The 27,661-nt window shown below is 53.9% G+C and overlaps 1 protein-coding gene across 3 annotated transcripts; it reads left to right on the top strand.

Moving 5' to 3' along the window:
• Positions 1–888: 888 nt before the first annotated feature.
• Positions 889–22,417, top strand: SLX4 (SLX4 structure-specific endonuclease subunit). 3 transcript variants are annotated; one of them, XM_079121335.1, is made up of 15 exons: positions 889–972; positions 2,758–3,519; positions 5,170–5,394; positions 6,974–7,163; positions 8,252–8,464; positions 10,212–10,420; positions 10,550–10,866; positions 11,468–11,687; positions 12,102–12,190; positions 13,060–13,206; positions 14,240–14,406; positions 15,339–17,569; positions 20,600–20,699; positions 21,246–21,659; positions 22,040–22,417. In XM_079121335.1, the coding sequence occupies exons 2-15, from the start codon at positions 3,162–3,164 to the stop codon at positions 22,407–22,409; spliced, it is 5,250 nt and encodes a 1,749-aa protein (XP_078977461.1). In that variant the 5' UTR covers positions 889–972; positions 2,758–3,161; the 3' UTR covers positions 22,410–22,417. The 3 variants fall into 3 exon arrangements, with proteins under 3 accessions (XP_078977461.1, XP_078977460.1, XP_078977462.1); XM_079121334.1 differs by having other exon boundaries at positions 20,597–20,699; XM_079121336.1 differs by lacking the exon at positions 2,758–3,519 and having other exon boundaries at positions 912–972; positions 20,597–20,699.
• The last annotated feature ends 5,244 nt before the right edge of the window (positions 22,418–27,661 follow it).

The raw sequence follows: 27,661 nt of genomic DNA, 5'->3' as shown, positions 1-27,661 counted from the left end.
AGGAACTCCACTCCCAGAACACAAAAAGTTGCATGTACGTGTTCACAGATAGGAGACAAAAACAAAAAACAAACAAACGAACAAAAAAAAAAAAAAAAAAAACCGGGAAACAGTCGTATGCCCATCAAGTAATTAACAAAATGTGGTATATGCATACAAGGGAATGTTATTCAGTCAGGAAAAGGAATGAAGTGCTGAGTCAACTACACCACGGATGAACCTCGATTAGTAAAATCCATAATACTCCAGATTTATGATTCCATTTATATAAAATGTACAAAACAGGCAAATCTATAAAAAGGAGCAGCTCATCAGTGACTGCCAAGAAAGGGAATATGAGGGAACGGCGGGGCGGGGGGACCGTTGTGGAGTAAGAGGGGAGATGGAGGCACGATCCTGTGAATAACCGAAAACCACGACGCGCACAGGCTCACTGTGCGTCAGACGTCTAAAAAAGCCAGCCACCTCTCCTGCACACCGACTCCTCCGCACTCCGGCGCTACCAGCGCAGCGACTGCAATCCCGCCTCACGCAGATGCGCAGCCCGCAACTAGCAAATTGCGGCCCGCACGCCTTTCGGAGCCCTGGGTCCCGCGCCTCCGCAGCCCGCCGCGCTCCAGCGGCCTCGGGTCCCGCGCCTCCCTCCCTCCGAGTGCTGCCGTCGGCGCCGCCGCTGCACCCGCAAACGTCCCCACAAAGCCGCGACGGCGCGGGACTCAGCCCGCCTCTCGCCCGACACTTGGCGAACTTCCCCAGCGGTACACCCGCGCCTCGGCTTGCCGCGCCCACTCGGCCACGCCCCGCGTCACGCCGTTGCGCGCCCCCGAGGCCGCAGAGGAAGACGGGAAGGCTGCCCCCTACGCCTCAACGCGACCTCTCTGCGCCTGCGCACAAGCCGTGCTCCGCGGGACTCCGGGGCGCGTGCGCAGGCGCGAGGCTCTCCGTTGAGAAGGTGCCGCGGCGGCGCCGGAGGTAGGAGGAGCCGACTTCGGGGCTGGGAGTCCGCACCCGGGAGGAGAGGGCCTCTCCCCTCGAGCCGTGCCTGCTCTCCTGCGGGTCGATCCGTTCTCGCCCGCCTCTGGCGGGTCTCCTAGCTTCGCAAGGCCACAGCCGCTGCAGACAGGCCGGAGCCGCGCCGGGTGCACGGGGGCCGCTCCAAGGGAAGCGGGGCGGGAGGTTGCGGCCGGCGATCGGGGTCCTCCTCCGGCCTTAGGGCCTCCAGGGCCCTTGGCATCTCTTCCGCAGACGGACCCCCTGCCCCTTCCCGTAGTGGCCGGGCTGGGGGGCGGGAGCGTCCGCCCCGACCCATTCATTCCCCCGCGCCCGCTGGGAGCGCGCCCTGCCCGCCGGCCCCTGGCCGTTATGTCATCCGGCCCCGGGCGCCGGAGACTCAGGACCGGGACACGGGGTCTCGCGGTGGCGTGTGGACATTCCTCTAGCCGCGCCCACCCGACAGGATAAAATCCAGGCTTTAGCCTGACGCCTGACCCGATCTATGCCGCTCCCTGTAGACTCCCCCTTCCCTCCTCCCACTTTCTTCACCCCGATTTTATCAAACTCCGCAGTTCATGAATTCCACAAATAGCTGTCGAGCACTTATTCCAGGTCAGGTACTGGATCAAGAATTCGAAGTGGAACAGATAAGTCTGTGCCCTCCTGAAGCGTTGAACTTAAGTCCGGGACAGATAATAGTCAGTGAATAAAAACATAAGAGTGATAACTCTGGAATCACGCTGCCTGGGTCTGATCTCTGCCTTGACACTTGGAAAGTTGTGTGACTTGAGCTAGTTCCTTATTCTGCTTGTGCCTAGATCCTTGCTGTAAAGAAAAGGTGGCGGTTGATTTTCTTGTTTAGAATTGTAAGGATCAGATGAGTTAGTCTTGAGAAGCAATTGAACAGTCTGGCACACAGTAAGCACTCAATAAAGATAATGCATTGTATACGATTATAACCTTGATAAATGTCATTTTGAAAAGCATGTGTGATGATAGAGGGGTTGCAGAGGGTTCCCTTGAACATTAAAGGAGGCTGCTCTGAGGAGGTAACATGGAAGATGAGACAGCCAGCCACGGAAAGGAGATTCTGGGCAGTCTTATCTTCCCAGTTCTGGAAAGCTAAATGATTCATTAGATTGGGCAGTGGAGATTTTGTGGAATTTGAAATGAAGGACTTTGCCATCTGATAATTCACTTTTGATTTTTGAACCACACTGTGTGCTGAAGTAAATAATAATGCCCTTTGGTCCAACCTTTGCATATAAGCAGTGTTCTGGTTCTCTGGATTTGGAGAGTGCTTGTGGGCTGAGAAGGTAGAAAAGTGGCCTTTTCTCTCCCTCTGCATGTTCAGGGTCATATGCTTTTTATTTCATGTTGCAACATTTGTTTATAGAGCCCCAATCCACTGATAAATCTGGTAGTCTTAGACCTGTGTAGGGAGATAGGTTCCCTAGGTTTGGGTTTTCCGTTTCTTTGGTTACTGTCCTTTGTAGGGTTCTCCAAATTTTAGTAAAAAGCAAGGCTGTCCTAAGATGCACTTACTTTTTCTGCCTATGGAAGACTGCATTGGCACGTTTCTAGATACTCTGTTGTGTTGTGATGTCCTGTGGGATGATTATACACTGTTAACAAGGCCATTCAGAGCATTCATAGAATATTATTACTTTGAAGACTTTTCCTATACTGTACATGGTTTGCACCTTCCTGGAAGAAATGACAGTGTTTGTTGAATTACAGTTAGATGCTTTTGGTTTTCTACAGATGTGAAATCAAACCAACTCGTGTGTGTCAGCATGGAGATCTTGGAGATTTACCTGAGCACCGAATTCATGTGTGTCTTATCTCAGAGGCCTCTGATGGACAGCAGAATATTTTCTCAGCCTTGAACTTTAGCAGAGGGAAGCTTTAAACATGTGGTTTAACCACGGACCCAGTTTGAAGAAAGATATTTAAATCATTACGGAGAGGAAAACAATACTTTTTTGCTCAATTGTGCACTCTCCCAGTGACTTGGTGAGAGGTGGGGAGGAAGCCTGGTGGAGCTGAAAGTGTGAATGAGTGTGGGCTTATAGGCAGCCTCACTCTCCCACTGTGGACATGCCCCCAGATCAGCCCTTACTCCCCTGAAGACCAGCTCCCAAGCCTTAAAACTCAAAACTGGTCAGATGATGGATGAGTCAGATGATGATTTTAAAGAACTCTGTGCCAGCTTTTTCCAAAGGGTGAAAAAAAATGGAACCAAGCAAGTGTCAGGAGAAAGGAAGACAAAAAAGGCCTCAGACAGCACTCAGATAAGAAGCAAATTGAAAAAAAACAAACAATCCACAACCAAGAGCAAAACACTTCATGGCTCTGCAGGGAAGAAATCTCAATTAGGCTGCCAGGCCCCTAGCACTAAGAGGCCAGAGGCAACCAATTTGCAAGAAAGCGAACCAGCTCTGTCTGTAAATGGGGAGGGAGGAGTGCTTGCTTCTTCCCTGAATCAACCCAAGCTCCAGGAAAGAGCACAGAGCATCCAGACAGGTAACTGGGCAAGAACCATGGCCAGACCTTTCAGAGAGGACAACAGAAGTGATTTGCAATGACTCTCACCATGGGTTGGAAAACTTTCTGAAATAGGCCAGATAGTAAATATTTTGATTTTGTGGGCCATACAATCTGTCATGACTGCCATTGATCCTCCCCATAGATGGGTTACAAATCAGCAGATTCAGCCAGCTTCAGATGGAAAATATTTGAGGAAAACCGACTGCATCTGTACTGAGCATGTACAGACTTATTTTTTTGTTATTATTTGCTAAACAATCCAGTGTAACGACTGATTACCTAACACATTGTATTAGGTGTTGTAAGTCATCTAGATAGGACTTAAAGGTCATTTGCAAATATTATACTATTTTATATAAGGGACTCAAACATCTGCAGATTTTTATATTTTTAGGGGGTCCTGGAACCAGTTCCCTAGAGGGACTACTATACTCAACTCTGCTGCTATAGTGTGAAAGCAGCCATAGACCATATGGAAATGAATGGGTGTGACCATGTGCCAATAAAACTTTATGTACAAAAACAAGCAGCAAGCCCCAGGCCCAGAGTTTGCCAACTCCTAAACAGTAGCTATAGAAAACATGAACTCTGTGTGAATTTCCCACATGATTCTGTTTGAAGCCCTCTGCTCTTTGAGAATTGCCCATGAATGTTAACGGGAGTTCCACAAAATAATGCTGTGATTTTCTTGAATTTACTCCAGAGTGGGTAAGTTGGAATAGCCAACCAATTTGTTTAGGCTGCTGAGGAGGCTGAGGAGGTTGTGCTGTGAGTCTAGATCCCAGGAGCATCTTCAGGTCTTATCTCTCCTCCAAAGACCTTTAAATATTTTTCTCTTTCTGTTTGTTTCAAGTAGCGATTCTGTCCTGCTGCCCTCAGCACACTGAGGCCTGGCTCAGCAAACGTTCTGCACCAGAACTGAAGGCCAGCCATGCATGTATAATGTACCACAGGTCCTCTGAGCTACTGTTCTGCTTCTAAATTTTCCTCACCTTTACTTCCTGACCTGAAATAGCATTTTTTTTCCCCTACCATGGGCAGAAGCTCCTCTGAGGAGTGGGAGTCAAACCTTAGCTCAGAGACTGTGGACGGCAGCAGTGAAGTTGCCAAGACGCTCCTGGCCCTTCATGCTCTTTGCACATCTGACGAAAGCTCCCCATGGTTCCCAGAAAACCCTGCGCACGTGCAGCTTCAGGGGGTTCTTGGTCTCCACTCTGGGGGCCTTCTGTGGATCTCAAGTTAAAGGAGAACTGATCTAGAAAGAGAAACATTTGTCATTAATATTCAATAAGTTTTACTGAAATATAGTTAATTCACTTTCTGTGAAACTTATTGGAATGTAATTCATTTCTTAAAGCATACAGCTCAGTGGCATAATCACAGAGTTGTGCCACCACCACTGCTACCTAATTTTAGAATATTTTAATCAACCCAAAAATAGATCCCAAGCTCATCAGCAGTCACTTCCCTCTCCTCGCCTGTCATTGCCACAAACAAGTTCCCAGTAGTCAGTCAGTCCTGTTCACACTTGCAGGTCCAACCTTGGAAACGGGTCTCGCATATATCTGGTGGGGAAAGTCTCATTTCTCTAGTGGCACAGACGCTATGAATGTTTTCCTCTGCCAGAGAATGCTCCCAGTGGGGGTCCCCACCCTGCTCCAACCTGTTTGACAACAGCCGTGCCAAGTCCCTCCAAGCCCCGAGCCGCAGAGCTGGTTCTCCAGCGGATGCAGCAGTTTAAGCGAGCAGACCCGGAGCGTTTGAGGCATGCTTCAGGAGAGTGCTCCGCGGAGGCCACACTGGAAGAGAACAGCCCAAAGAGCCCTCAAGAGGAGATGGTGGCGGGAAACGGTATGAGGAGTTGCTCTTCTTCCAAGCAGAGGCAGGGAGGGGGCGCAGAAAGGAACTGGTATCCATTCCATTTCTGCTGTGAACAGGCTCTGTGCCTGTTGTTTAAACTTTTTCAGCCAAAGAATGAAGGGTCCCTTGGTCATTTCAGTTGACTCCCTTGACAAAAGTACCTTTTGTTTTTATTTTGACGTTTCATTATGAAAGTTTTCCCTCATGGAAAACTTTTTTTTAAGTACAACAAATTGAAAAAAATTACAGTGAATTCTCTATGCCTTCATATAGATTTAACAATTGTTAACATTTTTCCACCTACATACCTTTCTTCAGTTTTTCAGATCTTAACTGGTTTTGTTTGTGATTCTAGAATTGGCCAGTAGTCTCAAAGTTGATTCAGAATGCTCCTGCTATATGTTTCTTTAAAAATGCATATTTTTATATTTGATATCTTGCAGAGGCATTGATCCTTGTGACACGAGGTGGGGGCAGAGGAGTCGCTCAGCCATTGCCTAAGCCTGGCACTTTCCACACAGTGGACTCAGTTTTCCCCACGTGTCTTCACATCATGCCTGACTACAGCTCAGGAATGGATAGGCCTTCCACGCCCCCATGTTGGGGATTGAACCCAGGGCCCTCTATCATTGAGCTACATTCACAGCTCCCCACCCCCTTCTTTTTTTATTTTTAAGATTTGGGACTGGTTCTCACTAAATTACCAAGTTAGGTCTTGAATTTGTGCTCCTCCTGCCTCAGTCTCCCTAGATGCTGTGCCACTGTGCCTGGCTCTAACCTCTTTATTTAAAAAAACGGAGGACACGTGGAAGCATAACTCAGTGGAAAACATGTGCTTAGCATGTGTGACGCCCTGGGTTTGGTCCCCAGTACCACAGGAAGAAAGGAAAATAGGGTGCCAAATGAATGTGTGCTGCTTCCTGGCTGGTGGCTGCATTGGTAGGCCACAGTAATGCTCAGGACCCTGTGAGTGCCATGAGTCTACTCCAGTAATATCAGATGGGCCACCCTGGCAGCCACTCAGGGTCAGAATCAGTTCATCCTCTGGTCTGATGCTAAGTTGGAGACTGCCTTTAACCACCGAAGGGCTTTTACTGTGCTGTGGTTCTTCTGTCATGGGCAGTAGAAGGTCAGCAGCAGGGGAGGCTGAGCTTGAAAGAGAAAACCTAGCTCTGCTGGAATAGGAGCCATGTGACCCTGCAATGCCCGAGGTGCATGATTTAGCAGAAGATGAGGGGAAACTTCTCTAGAACCTCCACACTTAGGGTGACCTGGACCACTAGTATTGCCCACCTGGTGGCTGTTGGAGATACAGAGTCCCAGGTGCCCCCTGGACTTCCTGAATCTGAGCCTGCATCTTAACAAGTATCCCAGGTGATCCGTGTGCATATTGAACTTTGGGAGAGCTATGCCAGGAGTCCCCTGGTGCCCTGTCTCAGTGGGCAGCACCCCCATCACCAGGCCTGCACAGTGGTGCTGGGCTGTGGTTTCTTCATGCTCTGTGAGAGGCATAGACATGGCAGAGTCTAGTGCTGAGCCTGTCCTCATGATCTTGGCTGCTGCTCCACAGGGTATGTGTCCAGGCTGCCTGCCACAGACAGCGATGCTGCAGTGGCCTTGGCCCTGCAGCAGGAATTTGGAAGGGAAGCAGCATCTGCATGCGATGGTAGCCTGGAGGAGAAGGGGTTGTTCTTCTGCCAGATGTGTCAGAAGAACCTCTCAGCCATGAATGTGACCCGGAGGGAGCAGCATGTGAACAGGTAGGAGCAGCACAGACCATTGTGTCTCCCATCTAAATGACCCAAGTGGGGAGCAGCCCACTTTAACGGAATCCAGACACCTCATATGACTAGCACCTGGGTGTCATCAACAGGCCCTGTTTCCTGCACAACTTTATTGAGATACAATTCACGTATCATACTTTTCACCCATTTAAAGGGCACAGTTCCAGCTGGGTGCAGTGGTACATGCCTCTAATCCCAGCTTCTCAGGAGGCTGAGGCAGGGGGATCACAAGTTTGAGGCCAGCCTAGGCAAATTAGCAAGACCCTTCTCTCCAAGGGATCCGGCTCAGCACTTATCTGGGACTTGTGAGGCCCTGGGTTCCATTCCCGGTGCCACAGGAGAATAAAGGCGTACAATCCTGGAACTTTTGTTATATCCACACAGTCGTGAGCTGTCAGCAGCATCACTGTGGAGTACTTCTGTCGCCCCAAAGAAGCCCCCGCCCCATTGGCAGTTGGTCCCCTGGAAACCATGACTAGCGTGTTTATGGGTTTGCTTGCTCTGGACACTTCATACAAGTAGAATCACACAAGGCTGGGCCCTTTGCTTTCCTCCTTCACTTAACATGATTTCATGTATTCTCTCCTTTAACGTCATGCTTTCAAAGGTCATCTGTGTGGTGCGTGTTTCAGTGTGTCATTCCTTTTCATGGCTGCGTACCAGCCCATTGTATGGAGCCGCTACATTCTTATCCTTTCCTCCCTGCACGACAGTTGATTGGTTCCCGCCTTGTGGGTTTCGTGAATAGAGCTGCTCCGAACATAGGTTTCGTGTATTTGTTTGAATACCTGTTTTCAGTTCTTCAGGGCATGTACTTGGGAGTAGAATTGCTGGATCCTGAGGTAACTCTGTTGGGTCTGTCCCTGCTTTCTTTAACCACCTTTACTAACAGATGCCTAAATCTAGTGTCTAGAGCTGACTGCCAGGAGATGTGCAGACTGTGAGGGACTGGCCTCAGGGGCATGCTTAGGCCACAGCAGGTCCGTGCTGATGTGGGTCCAGCACTTGCTACCTTCCTCATTACTGGGGACGCTGGCTGTCCCGTATCTACTGTCTTCCTCCAGGTGCTTGGATGAGGCTGAAAAGGCACTAAAACCTTCCACACCTCAGATCCCTGAGTGTCCCATTTGTGGCAAACCGTTTCTCACCTCCAAGAGCAGAATCAGTCACTTGAAGCAGTGCGCAGTGAAGATGGAGGTGGGCCCCCAGCTTCTGCTGCAGGCTGTGCGGCTGCAGACAGCTCAGTCTGAGGCAGGCGACGGCCCTCCAGCACCCAGGTGAGACACATGAAGAAAAGAGAAGCCAAATAATGGTCTTGATATGTGGTTTGTCCTTTTAAGAAAAACTTCCTATCTATAGTGTTGAAGAACACCATCTGTGGAAAGGGCCGTTTGGATTCTTTCCTTGAATCCTTGAGATGTTTCCAGTCTGTGCCTGGTGGCCCCGCTAGAGTTGGCCTTTGCTTTGCCCATTCCACGTCTTGGCAGTACAGCATGGTTTCCGTCTCTGTAGTTCGATTTTCATACTGTAAATATAGATTATTCAGAACAGGTCACAGAGTCAGTGTGACCAAACCACAAGACCTTACTTTAAAAAAAAATTTGCATGAATTAATGCTTAAGTGTTCAAAAGGCCCCTCTGACAGCTGGGAAATGAATCCCCTGCATGCAAACCACAGGCACACGAGTGGCAGAGGTCAGCTTGGCTCATACTGCCTCGCCACTCAGGACACCCATGTTGACCCCAACTTTAGAGGAAACAAAGGCACTGTGGGCCCCAGACATCTTTAGGTTTGGGACTTCTTTTCTTTGATAACAGGTAGGAACACAGGGGAGACCAAGGTTGGGGGCTGTCTGTGCAGTCACTGCCTTGCACGTGGGTCCTGGGCAGCTGGGCTCGGTCAAGCTGAGACTGCAGAGGCAGAGGGTTCTCTTAGCTGATGAACCATCTGTATTTAGCATATCCACACTTGCATTGTAGGATGGGCAGCCTGTGGCCTGCAAATAGACTCTCCAAGCTGTTGCTTGCCTGTCAGACTAAATGTCTGCTTCTGAAATTCCTCCAAGTAGTGAAACTAGACATGTGTGGGCCCTAGGTGGGTCAGGAACTGGACACGCAAGGGAACTTTGAACTCGTCCTGCTGAGGTCAAGCCTAGGCATGTGGCTATCTGGCAGAGCTGAGTGCTCCTCACTTGCTTTTCTGGGGCCCAGGCCCTGCCCACAGCCTAGAGATGCAGCCTCATGATGCCCTCACAGGAGCAGGCTGCCCAGCTGCTTGGTGGTCCCCTTCCCTCTTGGCAGCTGTGGTTCCCAGGAAGCTGGAGCTGAGTTCGGGCTCACTTTGATCTTGTAAGACCATCCCTAGGAATCTTCAGCTTTCCTTACCCAGCAAGAACACAGCATTTGCAAAAGCCAGAGGTGCGGAGATAGCTGCAGGGCAGGCAGCTGGCACAAACTCATCTGGGGGACTTGCACAGGCAACATAGGTTCCCTCCAGCCAGAGATCCTTCTCGCTCACTCGCCCACCTCAGAGGTGCTGAACTGGCTACGGCTGCTCACTCCTGGCGGAAAGCCAGGAGGCCCTTCCTTTAGGCCTGGGGCAGAGACTTTGCCCTGGGGCCCTGTAGGAGGGAAGGGATGCTTTTTGGCCTGTGTGGCCAGGACCGCCTTGGGGCCGTCTGAAGTTTCAGTGCCAATCCAGGGAGCCATCTCAAAGCCATCAAGTGTTGACTATACCATAAGGTTTGGCCACAACTAGGGTTTACAGGGACTACCAGTGGCTTTGTCTGTCCACTGAGAACCCAATTGGACAATTATAGAAAGGGCCTAGATCCTTCTGTGTTCAGCCCAGGCTGAACACAGGATCACGTGAGCTCAGGAGGAACAGAATCAGCACAGTGGAAGCTGAGGTGACTGATGGCTCCGTACAATGGGCATGTCGATCTCTTTCCTTTCACCTCCAGAAGGGAACAGGCCTAGGCTTGAGGGACGCCCTCACCAGACTTTCTGTGTCTTGTATTTTAGCTTCAGCAGCTGCACAGAGGGTTTGAAACGGAAAGGAGCCACCAGCAAGAAGGAACCACAGAAGAGGCGGAAGGTCAGCAAGCCCAACCTGCCATCTGAGGACTTGCTGGTGGCCATGGCTCTGTCCCGATCTGAGATGGAGCAGCGTCCAGCCGTGCCTGCACTCAGACTGGAAAATGCTTTTTCTGACAAGATGAGACCAGGAACAGGTATGAGTGACTGGGAGCAGGGGCCCCAGGGAGGTCCCGCTGCTGAGCCATGACTGAGCTCAGGTGAGCGGGGCCTGTGGACGGGGAGACAGATCCATCACTGATGGAGCCACTTTTGTTTATCTTCAGAGAAGAAGAGTCGCAAGAAGAAACCCCCAGCATCCCCGCCACAGTTGTTAGTCCAGGATTCTGAGACCACAGGTAGACAAATCGAGGACCGCATGGCCCAGATGCTTTCAGAGGAAGTGGAGCTGTCCAGCACGCCACCACTTCCTGCCAGCAGGATTTCCACAGAAAAATGGGAAGAGGCGGGTTGGCATCTACAGCTGCCTAAAGGAAAGCGGAATTTCCTGTGGGAGGGAAGTGCCCTGACCGGGGCCTGGGCTGTGGAGTCCTTCTACACCATGGCCCTGGTCCCTCCCATCGTACCCCAGCAGTCGGCCAAGGTGAGCCTTGGCCCTCCCGGCACATGTGCGGACAGGCTTTGGGGAGAGTGCAGAAATGCAGCCCTGTATATGACAGAGGGCAACAGAAAATGCAGGAAATGGGGTGGGGAGGAAGCCTAAAGGGCATTGCTGCAGCTCATTTCTCCTTACAGCAACTGAGCGGTTCTCCTGATAAGAAAAGGGAGGGCTTTGGCTCCCCAAATTGGCATGCTCCTGGAGAGTTGTTTACAATGCTGAGTCCAGGCCCCACCCCCAGGGGGACTGGTAAAATCTTTCCCCAGAGGATCCTGCTGTAGGGGTCCTCAGTTGGTACTCCTCTGCCTGCAGCCATTTAGTTGACGGTGGGAGGACAGCAGGGCCCTAGGCCCCCTTCCAGCCCTGTGATGGACTGCAGACCTGGATGCCATAGCCCAGAGTGGGTCATGACAGAAGCCTGGGACACAGTAATTGGGGAAAGCCTCCCAGGGCTGCTCCTGGCTATGACTGGCCACCCTCAGAACAGCCCTTGTCCAGCTGTGCAGTTTCAGGTCCAACCGTGCATGTGGGGGTGGCTGTTGCAGGACATGACAGTGCCCACACAGCGCTTTCCTCCTCTTTGCAGTGTCTCAAGCAGGAACCTGAGTTACCACTGATGCTGCCCAAGCAGCCAGAGCCAGATGTGCAAAAGCCTCCTGCTTTCCAGAGCAGCCACCCTGCAGGCCTTGGCCCCAGGGACCTGTTGCTATCTGCCAGCCAGAGGGAGCACCAAGCCCTGCAGGACCTGGTGGACCTGGCGGAGGAGGGGCTGAGCACCAGCCCGCAGCCCTGCAGCAGGGTTGCCGGTGAGACCTTGGATGGGTTTTGGGCCAGCCCACCTGGTGTGAGGCTGGACAGGCTAGACTGAGCTGTGAGGGCAGCTCAGAGGCTGATCCCGTATGGTGGGAGGGACAGACCCTGGATGCTTTCCTTTTTCCTCAGAGGGGAATGTGACAGAGGCACTTGTGTCTGTGACAGTTTTGCAAAAACTTGAACCAAAGCCTGAGCCATCTGGGCTAATTTTGTCTATTTTACTGTCCTTTTACCTCCAGACTCAAGAAGGGTGGTGAGAATAGTTTTGGGGGGTGTTGAAATGCAGGTGGCCTCGGCTGGTGGTTCACTGGGGCACTGCTGGTGCAGCCCGGCCCACTGTGGTGCTGCCTGTTCGGTGGTTAATGTTGCCAAGAAGTAATGTTCTAATGAGCAAATCCTTCTCTCAGGGCTGGATTTGGGGCCCAGCAGTCTTCCACTGACTGGCTTTGTCCTGCCACTCAAAGAGAAGCCTCTCGAGAGAGGTGACCACACTTTGGTAAGTACAGGCCTCTGCACCACAGGCCAGGCTGTCAGCTCTGCTGCAGCTTCGTGGTCTTGGTCTCTGGTGCTCGAGTCCCTGGTCTCAGCTTCCCAGATGACTGAACTCTGACGGCCCTTGAGTGGAGCCAGCAGAGAGCCCACCTGCCCTCCTGGGTTCCGTCCTGGTGCTTCTGTCCCTTTATCCCTGGATGCTGTGGGTTACTCAGCAGCAAAACCTTGGAGCCCCTCTGTCCTGGGAGCCCAGAGGGACTGCTGACTGTGGCCACCTCGTTCTGGTATCTGCTCTACACGCTCATTTCTCGATAGTTTCCTTCATTGTGGAGGGACTTGCTGTGACCCTTCTGTGTGTGGGTCCTGAGCTCCAGCTAATGGTCCAGTATCCCATGTTGTTGACAGCATTAGAAGTTGGGTGCTTCTTAGAGTGGACATCGTCCCATGAGATCCAGCACCTCATGTCAAGGACCAGTCTGGTGATGGCCCCACGTATAGTCAGGAAGTGGCAGGTCCCTGAACAACTTGAGCTCAGGGTTCTGGTCTGCTACATCAGGCTGCTCTGAGGAACCCAGTCCCCAGAGCATGTGCTCACATAGTCTCAGAGGCTTTAAGGACATCTTCTCATAAGCCACCTGCAGATCCCTCCCATCATGGGTCAGGGAACACACTGTAACAGAGAACCTGAGACAGAAGGTAGTGTTTTGCCCTTCTGGATCGCCAAGGGCCTTAAGATAACCCAGAGGCGAACCCCGGTGCAGGCAGATTCTGGAGAGGAGAGCAAGGGTCCTGGCTTGGCCCACTCTAGTGCCTCTCAGTCGGGGGCCCTCAGCCCAGTTAGGAAAGGAGACTCTCCCTTTTCTCCTTCTGCAGGTCCCCTTGGGGCTGCTGGCTGCTGACTTCAGTGCCATGGTCAATAACCCACACCTGAGTGACGTCCAGTTCCAGGTGGACAGTGGGGAAGTGCTTTATGCCCACAAGTTTGTGCTTTATGCCCGATGTCCACTTCTCTTTCAGTATGTAAGTATGCAGGGCAGTGACCAGCATGTACCTCTCTCCCTCCCTTGCCACCTTTCTCTGACCAGACCCTTTCTCTGCCTCATGTAGCCTTTTCCCACTCCTCCCTCCTCATCTCACCCTGCACTGCTGCCCCAGAGCATGCTTCCTGATGCTTGCCGGCATGGTTCTGCTTCTGTGGAGAAGGGAGGGCTTCAGGGACAGGGAACCTCAGAGTTTTTTGGTTTTTTTTTTTTTTTTTTTTTTTGTACTGGAAATTGAAACCAGGGGCACTTAACCACTGAGCAACATCCCCAGCAGCCTCTTTTTGTATTTTATTAGAGACAGGGTCTTGCTAAGTTGCTTAGGGCCTTGATAAGTTACTAAGGCTGGCTTTGAACTCGAGATCATCCTGCTTCAGCCTCCCAAAGGCACTGGGAACACAGGTGTGCACCACCTTGATCACAGGCATGTGCCGTGGCACCTGGCCAGATTTTTGGTTCTTTGTTTTTCCCTCCAGTATTGTCCCCTCTTTCCTCCATTTGCATCATTATAAAGTATCACATCAGTCCATTTAGGGTTGAGTTCCTGCTCTGTTGTGTTCTGACTTGTAAAAATCCAACAAACTGCTCAGTTTCTCTCAGAAAATTCTTGACCCCATCAAAGGAAAACTAACCAGTTCCTTGAAGATCCACCCATAATAGGATTTTGAAAATAAGAAATGTTATAGCTCAAGCCAGATGCAGTGGTGCACATCTGTAATCCCAGCAGCTTGGGAGGCTGGAGCAGAAGGATGGAAAGTTCAAGGCCAGCCTCAGCAACTTAGCAAGACCCTGGCTCAAAAGTAGAAAACAGAAAGGGCTGGGGATGTGACTAAGTGGCTAAGCACCCCTGGGTTTAACCCCTGGTACAAAACAATAAAAAGAAGTGTTACAGCCCATCCTGGAGAATCATGGCCAACAACACGCACAGCAGAGGGCCAGGCTCTCCCTGGGGTGCGATGCCGCAAGGCTCAAGACGCATGGACATTCAGGTCTGTGTTTTCTTTTGTCCTCAGGTGAACAATGAAGGCTTCTCTGCTGTAGAAGACGGCGATCTGACCCAGCGTGTCCTGCTGAGCAGTGTGAGCTCTGAGGCCGCCTGCGCCTTCCTCCACTATCTCTACACAGCAGACACTGGCCTGCCTCCGCGCCTGGTCCCTGCCCTGAGCTCCTTGGCCCTCAGGTTGGGATTGCTCCTTCCACGGCCCCACAGCCTCTGGGTCAGTGAGGCTGGCGGACTGGCAGCTCAGGGGAGGTTGTGCTGCCGGAGGGTCATGACCAAGGCTGTCAGACTGCAAGTCCTAGCCAGGCTGTGGGCACACCTGCGATCCTAGCAGCTCAAAGGCTGAGGCAGGAGGATTCCAAGTTCAAAGCCAGCCCAGCAACTTAGTGAGACCCTGTCTCAAAATAAAACATAAAAGTGCTGGGGCCGTGGCTCAGTGGTTAAGCACCCTGGGTTCAATTCCTGGTACTCCCCTCCCCGCAAAAAACTTTGAAAGTCCTGTTTTAATCCCAAGTTTATGACAAGTGGCAACTGTGAACAGGGCATGGGAGTTGAAGTGGGCCAGAATGGAGCTGCGCAGGGATGCCTGGCCCTGGATGGGGAGGACTCTACCAGGTCCAGGTTTCCTCTGCGTCCACGCTGCTGCGCCTTGCTCATCCCAGGCTGCCTCATTCCCCAGGTGCCTGGGGAAGGAACAGCTCAGCCCCCAGTTTGAAATGCACTGCTGAGTCCAGAGCCTGGGCAGTGGCCAGCTGGTCTGCTCTAACCTGTCTCGGACTGACCGTCCTGAGGCCTCTCGGGGTGGCCTGTGCTGCGCAGACTCACAGTCCTGCCCACCCTCCATCTCGCTCTCCATCCGCATGCCGGATGGAGCATGCGTCCCATGCTCCGCAGCAACCCATCAAACACGTGTTCGTGTTCGCAGCAACCCATCAAACACGTGGTAGTCTCTGGTTTCTAGAGCTAGTGGCTAGGGTGTCCTGGGCAAGGGAGTGGGCCTCCTCTTGGGAGAGTGGGCAAAGGCCACAGCCCAGTCCCACCACCGTTCCTCCTCGTGAAGACTGCTCGGACCTCTGTGCAGAGCGGTGGTGACCTGGAACTTCCTGTTTCAGGTTTGGCGTGAATGACCTCGCTCACCTGTGTGAGCAGGTGCCTGTCCCCATGGACTCCGAGGGCGAACGGCAGGAGGAGGAAGAGGAGCATTGTGACAGCAGAGTGGAGAGTTTCCAGGGACTCTTGAAGGCAGTGTGGGCAGAGGAGGAGGAGGAAACGGAGACTCTGCTTGAATCTGAGCGCCAACAAGAAGACAGGGAACGGGTCAATGAAGCAGAAATGGAAGAAATTTATGAATTTGCAGCTACTCAGCGAAAGCTACTCCAGGGGGAGAGAGCACCAGGCACAGAGGAGGACAGTGACCAACCCGGGGAGGACAGTCCAGTGACTGGGCCCATGCTGGCAAGGGTCCAGGGTAATGAACAGTTGGAAAAGCCAATGGAGTTGTCTGGGCCTGGAAAAGAGGAGGCCCCAGCGCTCTGGGGAAACGGAGAACATTCCCTTCTGCTGCTCCCAGGCCGGCATTCGGTCAGCACGGGGGAGGCAGAGACCCAGGAGCAAGAGGTGCCCACAGATGCACCTGGCCATGGCCTCTCTGGGAGCTGCCGGGCGGGGAAAAAAGAAGGCTTCCTTTTGCATTCAGTCAAGATCTGTGATCATGAACAGGTCTTTTCATCAGCTCAAGAATCTGAACTGTCCCAAATAATAAGCAGTCATGATGAGCAGAGGGACACTGTCCAGGAGAGGCAGATGGAGATGGCCTGTCCCCTGGCCGCACAGCAGATGCCCCTGCCACACCCATGCTGCCCACTGTCACGGCCCCTAGGAGGCAGGAGTCCTGGCCAGTCGCAGCTTCACCTTCACATGGGTGACTCGTCCTCAGCAACACCTCAGTCACACAGTGGTGTTTCTTGGGTGGCCGCCCCAGCATCACCATCTCCACTTGGACCTTCCAGGCAGAAGAGGGACACTAGCATTCTCACGTCACGTACAGAGCCAGGTCACTGCAGAGGCGAAGGGTGTACTTCCATGTTAGAAGGCAAAAATAAGGGGGTCCTGATTTCTCCAGAAAAATCTTCTCCCATTGACCTGACCCAATCTCAGCCTGACCGCTCGAGCACCAGGTCCCAGCAGTTTCCATCCCATGTGAGCAAAGAGAATGAGATCATCCTTTTGCTGGATTCAGATGAAGAGTTGGAACTAGAACAGACCAAAACAAAGTCCATTTCTAATGACCTCCCAGAAGAAAGGAGAGTTCTGGAATTCAGCCCCAGGTCCTCCGAGCTGTTTTCAGTCATCGATGTTGATGCAGATCAGGAACATTGTAGCCCACCGAGGGGAGAAACTGAGACACAGCAGGAGGAAGGAGAGGGAGAGTTGGAGAATCCGGACATGTTGGGCCATGGAAGGGCCCCCTGGCTGTTCGGTGACCAGGAGAACAGCCTGGATGAGGACAGCACAGACACCTCATGGCTGGTGCCTGCCACCCCACTGGCCAGTAGGAGCCGTGACTGCTCGTCACAAACCCAAATCACAAGCCTCAGGACCAGGATTCCAGAGGATAAGATGGGTCGGCACACGCCCAGCGCCGCCTCAGGACACAGGGCAGTGCAGGAAGCTGCGCAGTTTTCAGTGATCATGCCCCAGACGTCGCCTGACAGCAGAAGGCAGACCTACGGGAGCCCGCCCCGTCCCCGCCCCAGGCACCACTCGCTCTCTTTGCCTCTGGCTGAGGCCGGAGCAAGAGGCCTCCCTGATTTCACCAGCAGGTTCCAGAAGCTCTCGCCACTGGGGCCATGCCTGCCAAAGCAGGCTTCAGCAAGTGAAGTGGTGGAAGTTGGGGACAGTGAAGATGAGCAGGAGGTGACCCCCCATCAGGTAAACAGCAGTCCGCTGTTGGACGGTGACCCCCCAGTTCCCGTGGATGGCCGTTGTTGGCATGTTGAGCCGCTCTCGCCGATTCCAATTGACCACTTGAACCTGGAACGCACTGGCCCCCTGAGCACCAGCAGTCCCAGCAGACCGACCCAGGAGGCTCTGGACAGCAGTGATTGCCACTGCTCAGGACTCCCAGGCACCACTCCAATTCGAGGAAGCTGTGCTGCCCACAGAGAATCTCAGCAGCAGTCCCCACAAGCCAGTTCCTCGGGGAGCAGCAGGCTGAGCTTTCTGAATCCAGCCCTGTGGGACAACTGGGATGGGGAAGAGCAGAAGTCCCCAGAGGCTCCACCTATGGCCCAGACACCAAGTGCCCACCGAGCTCAGCCATCAGAAGGGCCAGAGACGCCACGTGAGTGGCCGCGAGGGTGGGGAGGGGTCCTGACTTTTATGCCGTTTGACGGTAGTGGGTGTGGAGGGCAGTGTTAAGTGGGCTGAAGGGCTGGCTCACCTGGGTGAGACCCTTCCGTTACCTGCAGACCCCTTTCCACAGTATCTGGGGATTAGGCTGCCTGTTGAGCTCAGGCCCCATAGCCAGTCAGTCTTTGTTCCCAAGTTGGCCTGAGTCCTCACTAGTGCTCACCTGCACACTTGTTAAAACCCTGTACCTGTGGCCTCCCCTCCAGAGCCCTGGGCCACCAGCTCCCACCAGCAAGCCTCTCAGTTGCAAATCCGCGCTCACCTGTGCACCCACAGTCATCGAGGATAGGCCTCAGGTGCCTGTCTGTGGCGTGTCATGGCAGCGCTAGTGTTGACAGAAGGTGTAAGTCACCCAAATGTCCCTCCACAGATGAACTGGCAACGTGCTTTATCCGCACTGCAGAATGTTCTGCCATAAAAAATGCCATGCTCGGCGGGGGTCGAGCTCATTGGTGGAGCACTTGCCTAGCATGTGTGAGGCCCTGGGTATAAATAAATGAATAACTAAAGGTCCATCAACATCTAAAAAAATGCAATACTGACTCGTGACAGTGTGGATGAACCTTGAAAATGTTATGCCAAGTGACAGAGGTCGCATAGTGTATGACTTTGTTTCTATGAAATATCCAGGAATCCAGAGCGATAGAAGGAAGACCAGCAGGTGCTTGGAACTGAGGGAAGTGGAAGTGATTGCTTATTGGGTACAGGGTTTCCTTCTGGGGTGATGAAAATGTTTTGGAACCAGATCGAGGTGGTGGTCGCCCAACCCTGAATGTGCTGACACATTTTTAATGTGAACTCCATCTCATTAGACAGAAGGGGCTGGGGCCAACTCAAAACACAGGCTTAGAGTGCATGAGGGCCTGGTTCAAGCCCTGGTATCAAAAAACAAAATACAAAAACAAATGGGGCGAGGCGTGGTAGCCCACACCTGAAACCCCAGCGGCTTGGGCGGCCGAGGCAGAAGGTTTGCAAGTTCAGAGCCAGCCTCAGCAACTTAGCAAAGCCCAGGGGTTCTGTCTCAGAATTAAAAAACAAAAAGAGCTGGGGCTGTAACTCAGTGGTAAGAGCCCCTGGGTTTAAACAGGAAAGGGGAGGCCGGCAGCCCCTGCTCTGCCTCACCCCCCTGGGAAGTGGGCCCATTTCCAGCTCATCTCGGCACTCTGCAGGCTCGAAGCCCCTCCTGCCCAGGCATGCACAGTGAAGAGAAAGGGCAGGTGTCTGCCTGCCCCGGTGCTTCCTCCCCTCCGAAATCCCTGACCGCTTGGGCCATGGTGGTGCTTACCCTTCAGTGGCTCCAGAGTTGCTGAGCGCTGCTGAAATGCACGTGGCCTGCCCTACCCCATGCCAGAGCTTCTGCTCCAGAAGGCCCCTGGGGACTCAGAATTTGCATTTCTTACCGGTTCCCAGAGTGGTGCTATGAGAACTTGTGCAGTAGCTTGAGACCTGGGCACCTCGGGCTAAGTCAGCCAGGCAGGGAGGCAAGCTGCAGCCTAGGAGGGCGGCTTGGCAAGGGCCCTGGTCACAGAAGGGTGAGGGGAGGCTGCACAGTCCTCACCTGTCGGTCTTTAACAGACTGACTTCTTTAAAGATGGCTTTATTGAGATATAACTCACATGCCACTAAGTTGCCCCTCCAGAGTGTGTCAGCACAGCCACTGTGCTGTGCAGCCACCACTTTGGTCCAGTTCCAGAGGTTCTCGCCTGTTCAGAGCAGAACCAGCAGCCACCTTGCCAGCCCCTGCCGCTGACCATCCATTTTCTGGCAGTTTGGCTGTTCTGCACACTTCACATAAGGGGAATCGTGATATATGGTCTTTGTGTCTAGCTTCTTTCCCGTAGTGTAAGGTTTCAAGGTTCATCCATCTTGAATGACATTACCAGTACGTCATTCCTTTGTATATTGGAAGACTCCCATCGGGTGAACAAGTGACATTGGGTTTGTTCATTCATCCAGTAGTGGACGTTTGGGTTATTTCCAGCTTTTTGGTTACTAGGAATAATGCTCCTTATGAACCTTCATGTGTATGTTTTTGTATGGACATAAGCTTTCATTTTTCTTTTGTATGTACTTAGAAGTGGAATTGCTGGGTTGTACAGTAACTTTATTGGAGAAGCGCAAGTCTGTCTGCGAAGTGGCTCCTCCATTCTCATCCCCACCAGCCAGCTGCTGCGGGGTCGCGATTTCTCCATGTCTTTGCCCGCACTTGCTGCTGTTTTTGTTCCAGCCAGCCTGGAGGATACACAGTGGCATCTCCTTGTGTTTTGATTTTCATATTCTTGAGGGCTGCTGATGCTGAACATCTTTTCACATGCTTCCTGGCCATTCCTGTATCTTTGGAGAAACACCTGCTCAGATTCTTTGCCTATTTTTTGTTTGTTTTTGTTTTAGGGACTTTGAGGTACCAGGTTCTTGCACATATTAGGCAGGCTCTCCACCACTGAGCCACATCCTGGCCCTTTTTATTTTGAGACAGGATCTCACTGAGTTGCACACGCTGACCTCAAACTAGCTGTCCTCCTCCTTCAGCCTCCCAAGTAGCTGCGATTACAAACATGTACCACCAAGCCCACGTCTTTGCCTATTTTTAATTTATTCATCTTTTTATTGTTGAATTATTAAAAAGTACTAATGTCCAAGTCTGTCAGTGTCCAAGTCTGCCCACTATCTGAAGCCATCGCTGTGTATCAGGTGTTGTTGGGCTGTTGGGTTGAGTGGTACCAGGGCCCATTTACCAGGCATCAGCACTGTCCCAGGAGGGCCCTCGGGCTGTGCTATAGGCTGCTTTCCAATGGGAAGACATGACTCCAAACAGTGGAGGGTGGGTATCCCTGCTCTCGGGGGGGCAAAGTGCTGCTTGGGGTCTTTGAGAGACATTTCTCTTGGTGACACTTGCAGAACCAGAAGTAGTCACAAATCCACATCTCTCAGACTGAGATGTTGCTTCTTTTTTACCCAGAAGGTGCTCATCAGAAGAAGAACTTGCCCCCCAAAGTGCCCATAACTCCAATGCCAAGGTATTCCATCATGGAGACCCCGGTGCTGAAGAAAGAACTGGACAGGTTGGTGGTGCTCTCGCCAGCGTGCTCGCATGTGGTCTCTCCCCTCCTGTGCATTACTAGCTCATCTAGACTGGGAGCAGAACTGTCCAACAGGTGGTCCTTCAGGTCTGATGGGCACTGCTGGGCTGGGCCTGGGAGGAAGCTTCTGCCATCAACTCTGCAGGGAGCATGTGGCTCCTGGGGTGGGGTGAGCGGTCTGGGACCGTGTGCATACTCCTCCCAGTCCATGGCCCTAAGAAGCCAATAAATGAGACTCCGTCGGGTCACCATGAGGGAACAGGTCTCCATGCTCCACAGGGTGAGTGAGAAGACTTCATGTTTTTCAGAGAACATGAAAGCTTTCTCCTTAGCTTGGTGCCTGGGGCTCTCCTGCTCAGGGGCCTCCTGGGTACTCTAGCACACGTTGGTGCGTGAGTGTTCCAGTGTCAGTCTCACAGAGACATTCCTTAAATCTGTTGGTACTTGCTCTGTGCCAGCCTGTGACGGCAGTAAGTGTGTAGACAGACCGCAGAGCTGGGCCTAAAGTTCACCTGCTTCCGTGTTCAGGTTTGGAGTCCGTCCGCTCCCCAAACGCCAGATGGTTTTGAAACTGAAGGAGATTTTCCAGTACACTCACCAGACCCTGGAGTCGGACTCTGAGGACGAGGTCCAGTCTTCACAAGTGCCTTTGGAGGCACCTCACAGCCAAACCATGACCACCGAGACCTACAGGCCTTCCCGGGCAGGCCACACCCAGCCCAAGGCCACTGCAGGTCCCAGGACCCAAAGGTCCAAAGGCCCCACTAAGACCAAGGGCCCCCGACATCGAAAGCAGCAGCCTGTTGAAAGCATCCTGCACCCAAGGAAGTTAGCAACTGAGGAGCCACCTCCAGGCCCTGATGGTGACACCCAGCTCCCAGCCTCCCAGGAGTCCGTGGCCACCTATGTGGACAGCAATGACAGCTCCTTTAGCTCACAGAGGTAACTGGACGGAAGCAACAGGGCTGGCCTCATGTGTCCTCTGACCAGCAGGACTGAGGGATGGGATGTTCAGAAACCCGTGGCCATTTGGCTTGAACTGGAGGAAGCCCAGGTGGCTTCAAGGCAGTTTCCTGAGTCCCCAGCAGACCTTTAGAATCCCTGTTCCTTTCCCCACACCTGGACCTCCCAGTTTATGGGGGATCCAGCTCAGCCAGCCCAGCTGTGGGGTACCATGAGGAGATCCTGCCACCCTGAGGGCACGGTCATCTCTGCCATGCCAAGCCCCGCAGGGCCACAGGAACACATCTCTTCCCGCTGAGGGGCTTCTGGTCTCAGGCTGGAGAGGAAGGGTGCCCCAGAGCACGTTCTCTTCTTTTCAGTTCTTCCTCCTGTGAGTGTGGCGCCGCCTGGGAGTGCGCGGGAGAAGACGAGGAGGCTGAGGAGGCTGAGGAGGCTGAGGAGGGGGTCGGCTCACAGGCAGCCGTCCAGGCAGAGAACGCAGAGGAGGCTGTGAGGCGCTGCATCCATTCCAAGCCAGCCTTGTACCGAAAGGTGCTGATGTACCAGCCCCTGGAACTGGCAGAGCTGCAGGCAGAACTGAAGCAGAACGGCATCCGTGTGGCCACCGGCAAGCTGCTGGAGGCCCTGGACGCCCACTGCATCACCTTCACCACTGCCGCGGCCCGCAAGGAGAAGCTCAAGCAGAAGGGGCGACGGCACGCAGGCCGGAAGAGGGGGCAGCGGGATTGACAGGGCCCTCCTCCTATGCCCAGTCCCTATCACCCCTCTGGCCATCTCCAGGAGGGCCTGGGTACCCAGCCTAAGTCAGACGGCCTGCTGTGCCTGAGCGATGACAGCCCGTCCTGCTCTGCCCGCTCTTTGGGGCAGAAGCTGGATCATGTTGTCCCCCTCTTTAGGCCCCTGTGTCAGAGCCACAGTCTGCCTCCCCTAGCCCAGCAGGGCCCCTGCCAGTGCTCCAGAGGGGCAGTTAGCCACCCCAGCTGGTCAAGAAAAGGCCCAGTTCTACCCCATCTGCCACTGTCCTGCAGGCCCAGGCAGACTGCCCCACGAGTGCCCCAGCTGGCCAGCCTGTCTTCCTTCTCTGCACTCAGACCAAGCCAGCCACCACCAGCAGACCCTGTGTCCACAGCTGCCTGCACCACCATGCCCCGGGGCTGCTCCTGGCCTAACCATCCTACCCAGACTTGTCATTGTCACCAGCAGTCTCCAAACTCAGCAGTGCACAAGGGCCCAGCACAGCTCTTAGACCCCTGAACAAGCATGCTGTTTGTTAGTGGGTTCCCTCCACACGCGTTGAAGCTGCCTCTGGTCTGGGAGGAGTGTGGAGCACAGGAGGAGCAGGGCTGGGGTCTCCACGTCCTGTGAACGTCCTCGTCTGTCGAATACAGCACAGTTGGTTTTGTATGATGTGCAATAAACATAAAAAGACTTTATAAAAACCTAAATCTGGAAAAATCTGCAAGGGACCCAGGTTGTGAACTTGAGCTCCAGCCCCCGCTTCCTGCCTGGGATTCCAGAGACTTCTTTGTGCCCGTTCTTCTCTCGGGTGCCAGGCCCGCTGTCTCCCTTTTTCTCTGGTTTCTAATAACAGACACAGATGCTCTTTGTTCCCACACTGAAGGGAGCCCTCACTGGCTGTGCTCAGGAGGCTGGGGGACCACACCAGCTGTACCTGGGGGTCCTTTCAGGAGCAGGGTGCCTAGACCTGCCAGTCAACCTGCCAATCACTGCCCCGGCCTGTGTGCTGGGCCCTGGCTTCATCCTATCCCACCTAGTAGACTAGTAGAAGAGACAGCCTCTGGCCTGTCCCCCGCCTAGCATGGGGGTCAGGGCTTAGTGGCCTGAAGGGTGGCATCAAGGACATCTTCCTGGAAGAAGGATTTGTGAACAGGGCATTGAGGGCAAATAGCACTTAGGAGAAAACAGGGCTTCTTGAATATGTAGTGTGTGTGCTGGTGGAGGGACCCCAGCCTGGCTCATGTTGCTCTGGCACCCAAGGGTTGGAGAGTTCTGATCAAGCCAAAGGTAGAATTTGACCTTCCGTGAGGGGCTTGATGCCCCTTCCTGGTGTTAACTTAGGGACATGAGATAGAGTTGCTGAGGCAGAAGGCGACTCTGGTCCTTGACCAGCTCCACGGGGTTTGTAGTTTGGTGATGCGCTTTGTCCTGAAACAACTGAGGAGGAGGCTGCTGCTTCCAGGAGGGAAGGGGTTACGTAAGCCGCTGCAGTAAAGGGGCAGCCGCAGCTGGATGGGCCCTGGCCCTACTGGATTAGGTCTAGTTACTGCGTTGGAAAACACCAGTGAGGCCTGCTTCGTGCACAAGGCAAGGCGAGTCCCCCGAGAGGCTGCTCTGCTCTGACAAGAAGAAAGCCCAGAGCCCTGCAGAATGTTCGCAGCATATATCTGGACCGCCTGTGCCTTCAGCATTAACCTGACCTCTCACCTGCCCTCTTTCTGTGGCCTTGGCCTTGACCACAGCCTGCGTTTGTCCACCAAAGTAGTCGGAGGAGAATCACTGGTCCAGGCAAGGAGACTCAGGGAAGGGTCCCAGGCCTGGCAGGCAGGAACCCTGCCAGGTTCCCAGCGGTCCCAGGCTGCTGCTGAGTTGGGAAGTGCTAACCCTGCTCTGGATGGACAGAAAGTCCCAGACCAGTAAAGACTCAGGAACCTCTTTGCCCCCTACCCCGAACTCCCAGGAGCCAGAATGGCTCCCCCAGCTAACTGACAAGAACAAGGATCAGCCCTGCGGAGGCTGATAGATGTGCCTGGGGGAAGCCATCCTTATCCAGCAGAATCAGATGGTTCCCTGTCTAGTTCCCCTGAGAGAATGGCTCCCCTAACTCCACTCTATCCTGTCCATCACAGAAGAAGCTCCTCCCAGCCTTGCCCCTTTTACCTGTGTGTCTGTAAATAGAGTTGGGTGACTCCATGTTGTTGTTGTTAGAGGCCAGAGCTGGTGTGGCCAGACCTGTCACGCCCCATCTCATTTAAAAAGAGCTCTGGCTCTTGTGTGTTTATTGAGTAGATAAGTTTTTGGGTAACTGAGTGATACACAGCCGACACCATCCTCCGGCTGTTAGCCCTTTCCTCATTCACGCGGATCGTGGCTGAGAGGCCCGCCACGCGTGCCTGTGAGCTGGATGTAGATCTGGGAGGCTCCCCAAGACCCTTCAGAGGAGGCTATTTCCTCTGATGTGTGCTCAACATCTGTCCGCAGGACCCCAGGAGGGAAGCAGAGTGAGCCCCTCTGTCCTCTTCACGTGACAGACCCATCGGGCCTGTGGTTTCCGGCATCCTGTGGGTGGCCTGCTTTCAAATGCCGTTGCTGCGCCCGTGGCAGAGGTGCAGCCACCGGTTCTGCGCTCTGCCCGCCTGGAGGCTCACGGGCTTCTCAGAGGGCCAGGGTTGCATCCTCTCAGCACCAGGCATGTCCCCGGGTGCTTGGAAAGACTGCTGGAGAGGAGGGAGCAGGGGATCAGACAGGGTCATCAGGCTCAGCCCCTCCCCTCGCCACGCTGGAGAACCTGGGGAGCCGTCCACAAGGGCCCTGCCCCCACAAGCCGCGGTGTGTGCCTGACTCACTGCGCCACAGCCGGCCTTGGCTTCTCCTGCCAGCTGAGGAGACGCAGTCCCCAAGGCCCCCCCTTGTCGCGGACTTCCCTCTGTCCACATGTTAAGTGGCTTGCTCCCTGTCGGTGGGGACGTTCTGCACCTCTGCTTTGTGTGATGTTGTCTCAGGCTGCTCCTCTGGGCCACGCTCTTTCCTCCCGCGCCCTTCGCCACCAGGACCGACCACCGGCTGAGGCCTGCCTGGGGGGGCCGAGAGTGATCTGTGCCATGAGCAGCCACATTCTACTGTTTCAGGGTGCAGGTGACAGCTTCAGGGTCCCCTGAACTCATAGCTGAGTCAGAAGGTACCTGTGGAGTGACAGAAGAGAGAGACAAGGGGGCTAGAAAGGAGGACTGGCCACAGGATGTGGGAGCAGAGAGTGGGAGGAGTCTAGCCCCAGAGCTCTGGCCCCCCAGCCACTGGTCTTCCTCACCCCCTCCTGAACTGTGGATGGCCTGTCTCCCTTTCTGGCTGGTGGAGGGGACACATGGACAGCTTTGACACCGTGCCACTGTCTGCTGCGCCGTTCTGCAGGGATGCTCAGTCCCGGAACCCGGCACCAGTGTCACTCCCTGCTCTTTGACTTGTGGGCTGATGACAGAGAGGTGAGCCCGAAGCAAACCTGGCTCACTGATGTGTCTAGACTGTCGGCTTTTGAAATCAGACAGGAAGGAAGGCTGAGGTGGAGCCTGGCGGGACAGGAAGAGGTGAAGAGCCAGGGCTGCAGCGACAAGTGACTGCATGCACTAAGCACCCCTGATGCCTTCTGACCAGGCTTCTTCCGCCTCGGACAGTTCCTAAGGACTCGAGGACTCAGCTTGGCACAGGGATATCCAGGGCCCCCCACCACTGCCCAGCTGTGGGAACAGGGTGCAGCCCAGGGCCAAGGGGATGGAGTGCCCTGGCTCCCCATCCTGGCATCTCTGGAGCAGCAGCTGGCCCAGGAGGTAAGTAGCGCCCAGGCCACCTCGGTGAGGGCAGAGGAGGGAGGGGGAGCTGGCAGGAAGGATGGTAACTTTTTTTTCTTTTTTTATGTACTGAGGACTGAACCCAGGGCAGGTCTGCTATGGAGCTACATCCCCAGCCCTTTTTATTATTTACTTTGAGACAGGGTTTTGCTATGTTGCTGAGGCTGGCCTCAAACTTGTAATTCTCCTGTCTCAGCATCCCACGCTACTGGGATTATAGTCATGGCCACCGTGCTTGGCTAGGAATGGTGACTTTAAGGCCTGAGTTACTCTGGGCATAGAGGAGACTCCAGTTAACTGTCCTCTGGATGCTAAGAGCTGCTGAGGCCAAACTGGCTTCAAAGCGTGAAATAAACAAACCTGCCCAGGAACAGGCCCCAGGGGAGAAAGCCCCGTCTCCACAGGTACCAATGATGAGTGGGAAAAGCAGGAGGCGTCCTGCAGGACAGGCAGGCTGCTGGGAGCAGTAGCTGGGGCAGCAGTGCTGTCCCTCCTCCCCCAGCGGCTGGACCCTGAGCAGCCCACCTGCTCTCTGTGCTTCACCTGTAAGTGGAGGCAACACCACCAGCACCTGTCCCAAAGTCATGAGGTCAAGGGAGGAGATGCAGGTGGCTCATAAATGCCTGCTTGTCAGTGTGCAGCCCTGGGCCCTTCCCAGTGCACCTCAGGGGAGGCTTCTGAGAGGCGGAACCATCGAAGGCCTTCTTGGAACAGTGCTGCCAAGCTGGGTTGGGTGGACGCTGGCCATGCTGAGGGTACTGACCCACAGGCCCACCCCATTGGACAGGTTCCTGGTTCTGGGTCTCTTCCTGGAGACCTGTGCTTCCCTGAGCCTGGAGCTCAGTCTTGAGCATCCCAGGCTGCAGGTGGGGCTCCCCTCTCCTGTCCAGGGGTTCTGGGCTCTCAGGATCAGGCCTGCCCTCGCACTGGCATCCCAGGGTCAGTACAGGAGGGTCTGCCTTGAGGACAGGTGCTACTTCTTCCTTCCTTTGCGAAGGCTGAACTCAGTGGTCAGGCAACTGGCCACAGTGCCAGGACCATCTTGAGAAGGTGAAAGTACTACATTTCCGGGCCTGGGGCGGGGGGCGAAGGAGAGGAGTTGGAAGAGAGGAGAACACAGGCACTGTGGCCGGAGATACAGGCCGACTAGGCAGTGGTCACTAACGGAGGCTACCCAGTCCTCAAGTTGCAGGTGGGCAGATCAGGGGCAGCCATTCAGGAAGGGCCTGGCAGGCTCAGTAGCACTGAGCCCCCCGGAGTGAAGTATGAAACAAAACTGATGGGGAGAAGGGGACAGCGGACCATGTCTCCTCAGGAGTGAGGTGAGCCGGGTGCTGCGCCTGAGCCAGGGTCTGAGCCACACCAACCCCATGGAGTCCTTAGATCCACCCTCCCCACTCA

This window comes from Sciurus vulgaris, assembly GCF_902686455.1.
Source record: "Sciurus vulgaris genome assembly, chromosome: 18".
NCBI classification, from domain to species: domain Eukaryota; kingdom Metazoa; phylum Chordata; class Mammalia; order Rodentia; family Sciuridae; genus Sciurus; species Sciurus vulgaris.
The sequence above is the reverse complement of the archived record's forward strand: the minus strand, read 5'-3'. Positions and strand labels throughout refer to the sequence as shown.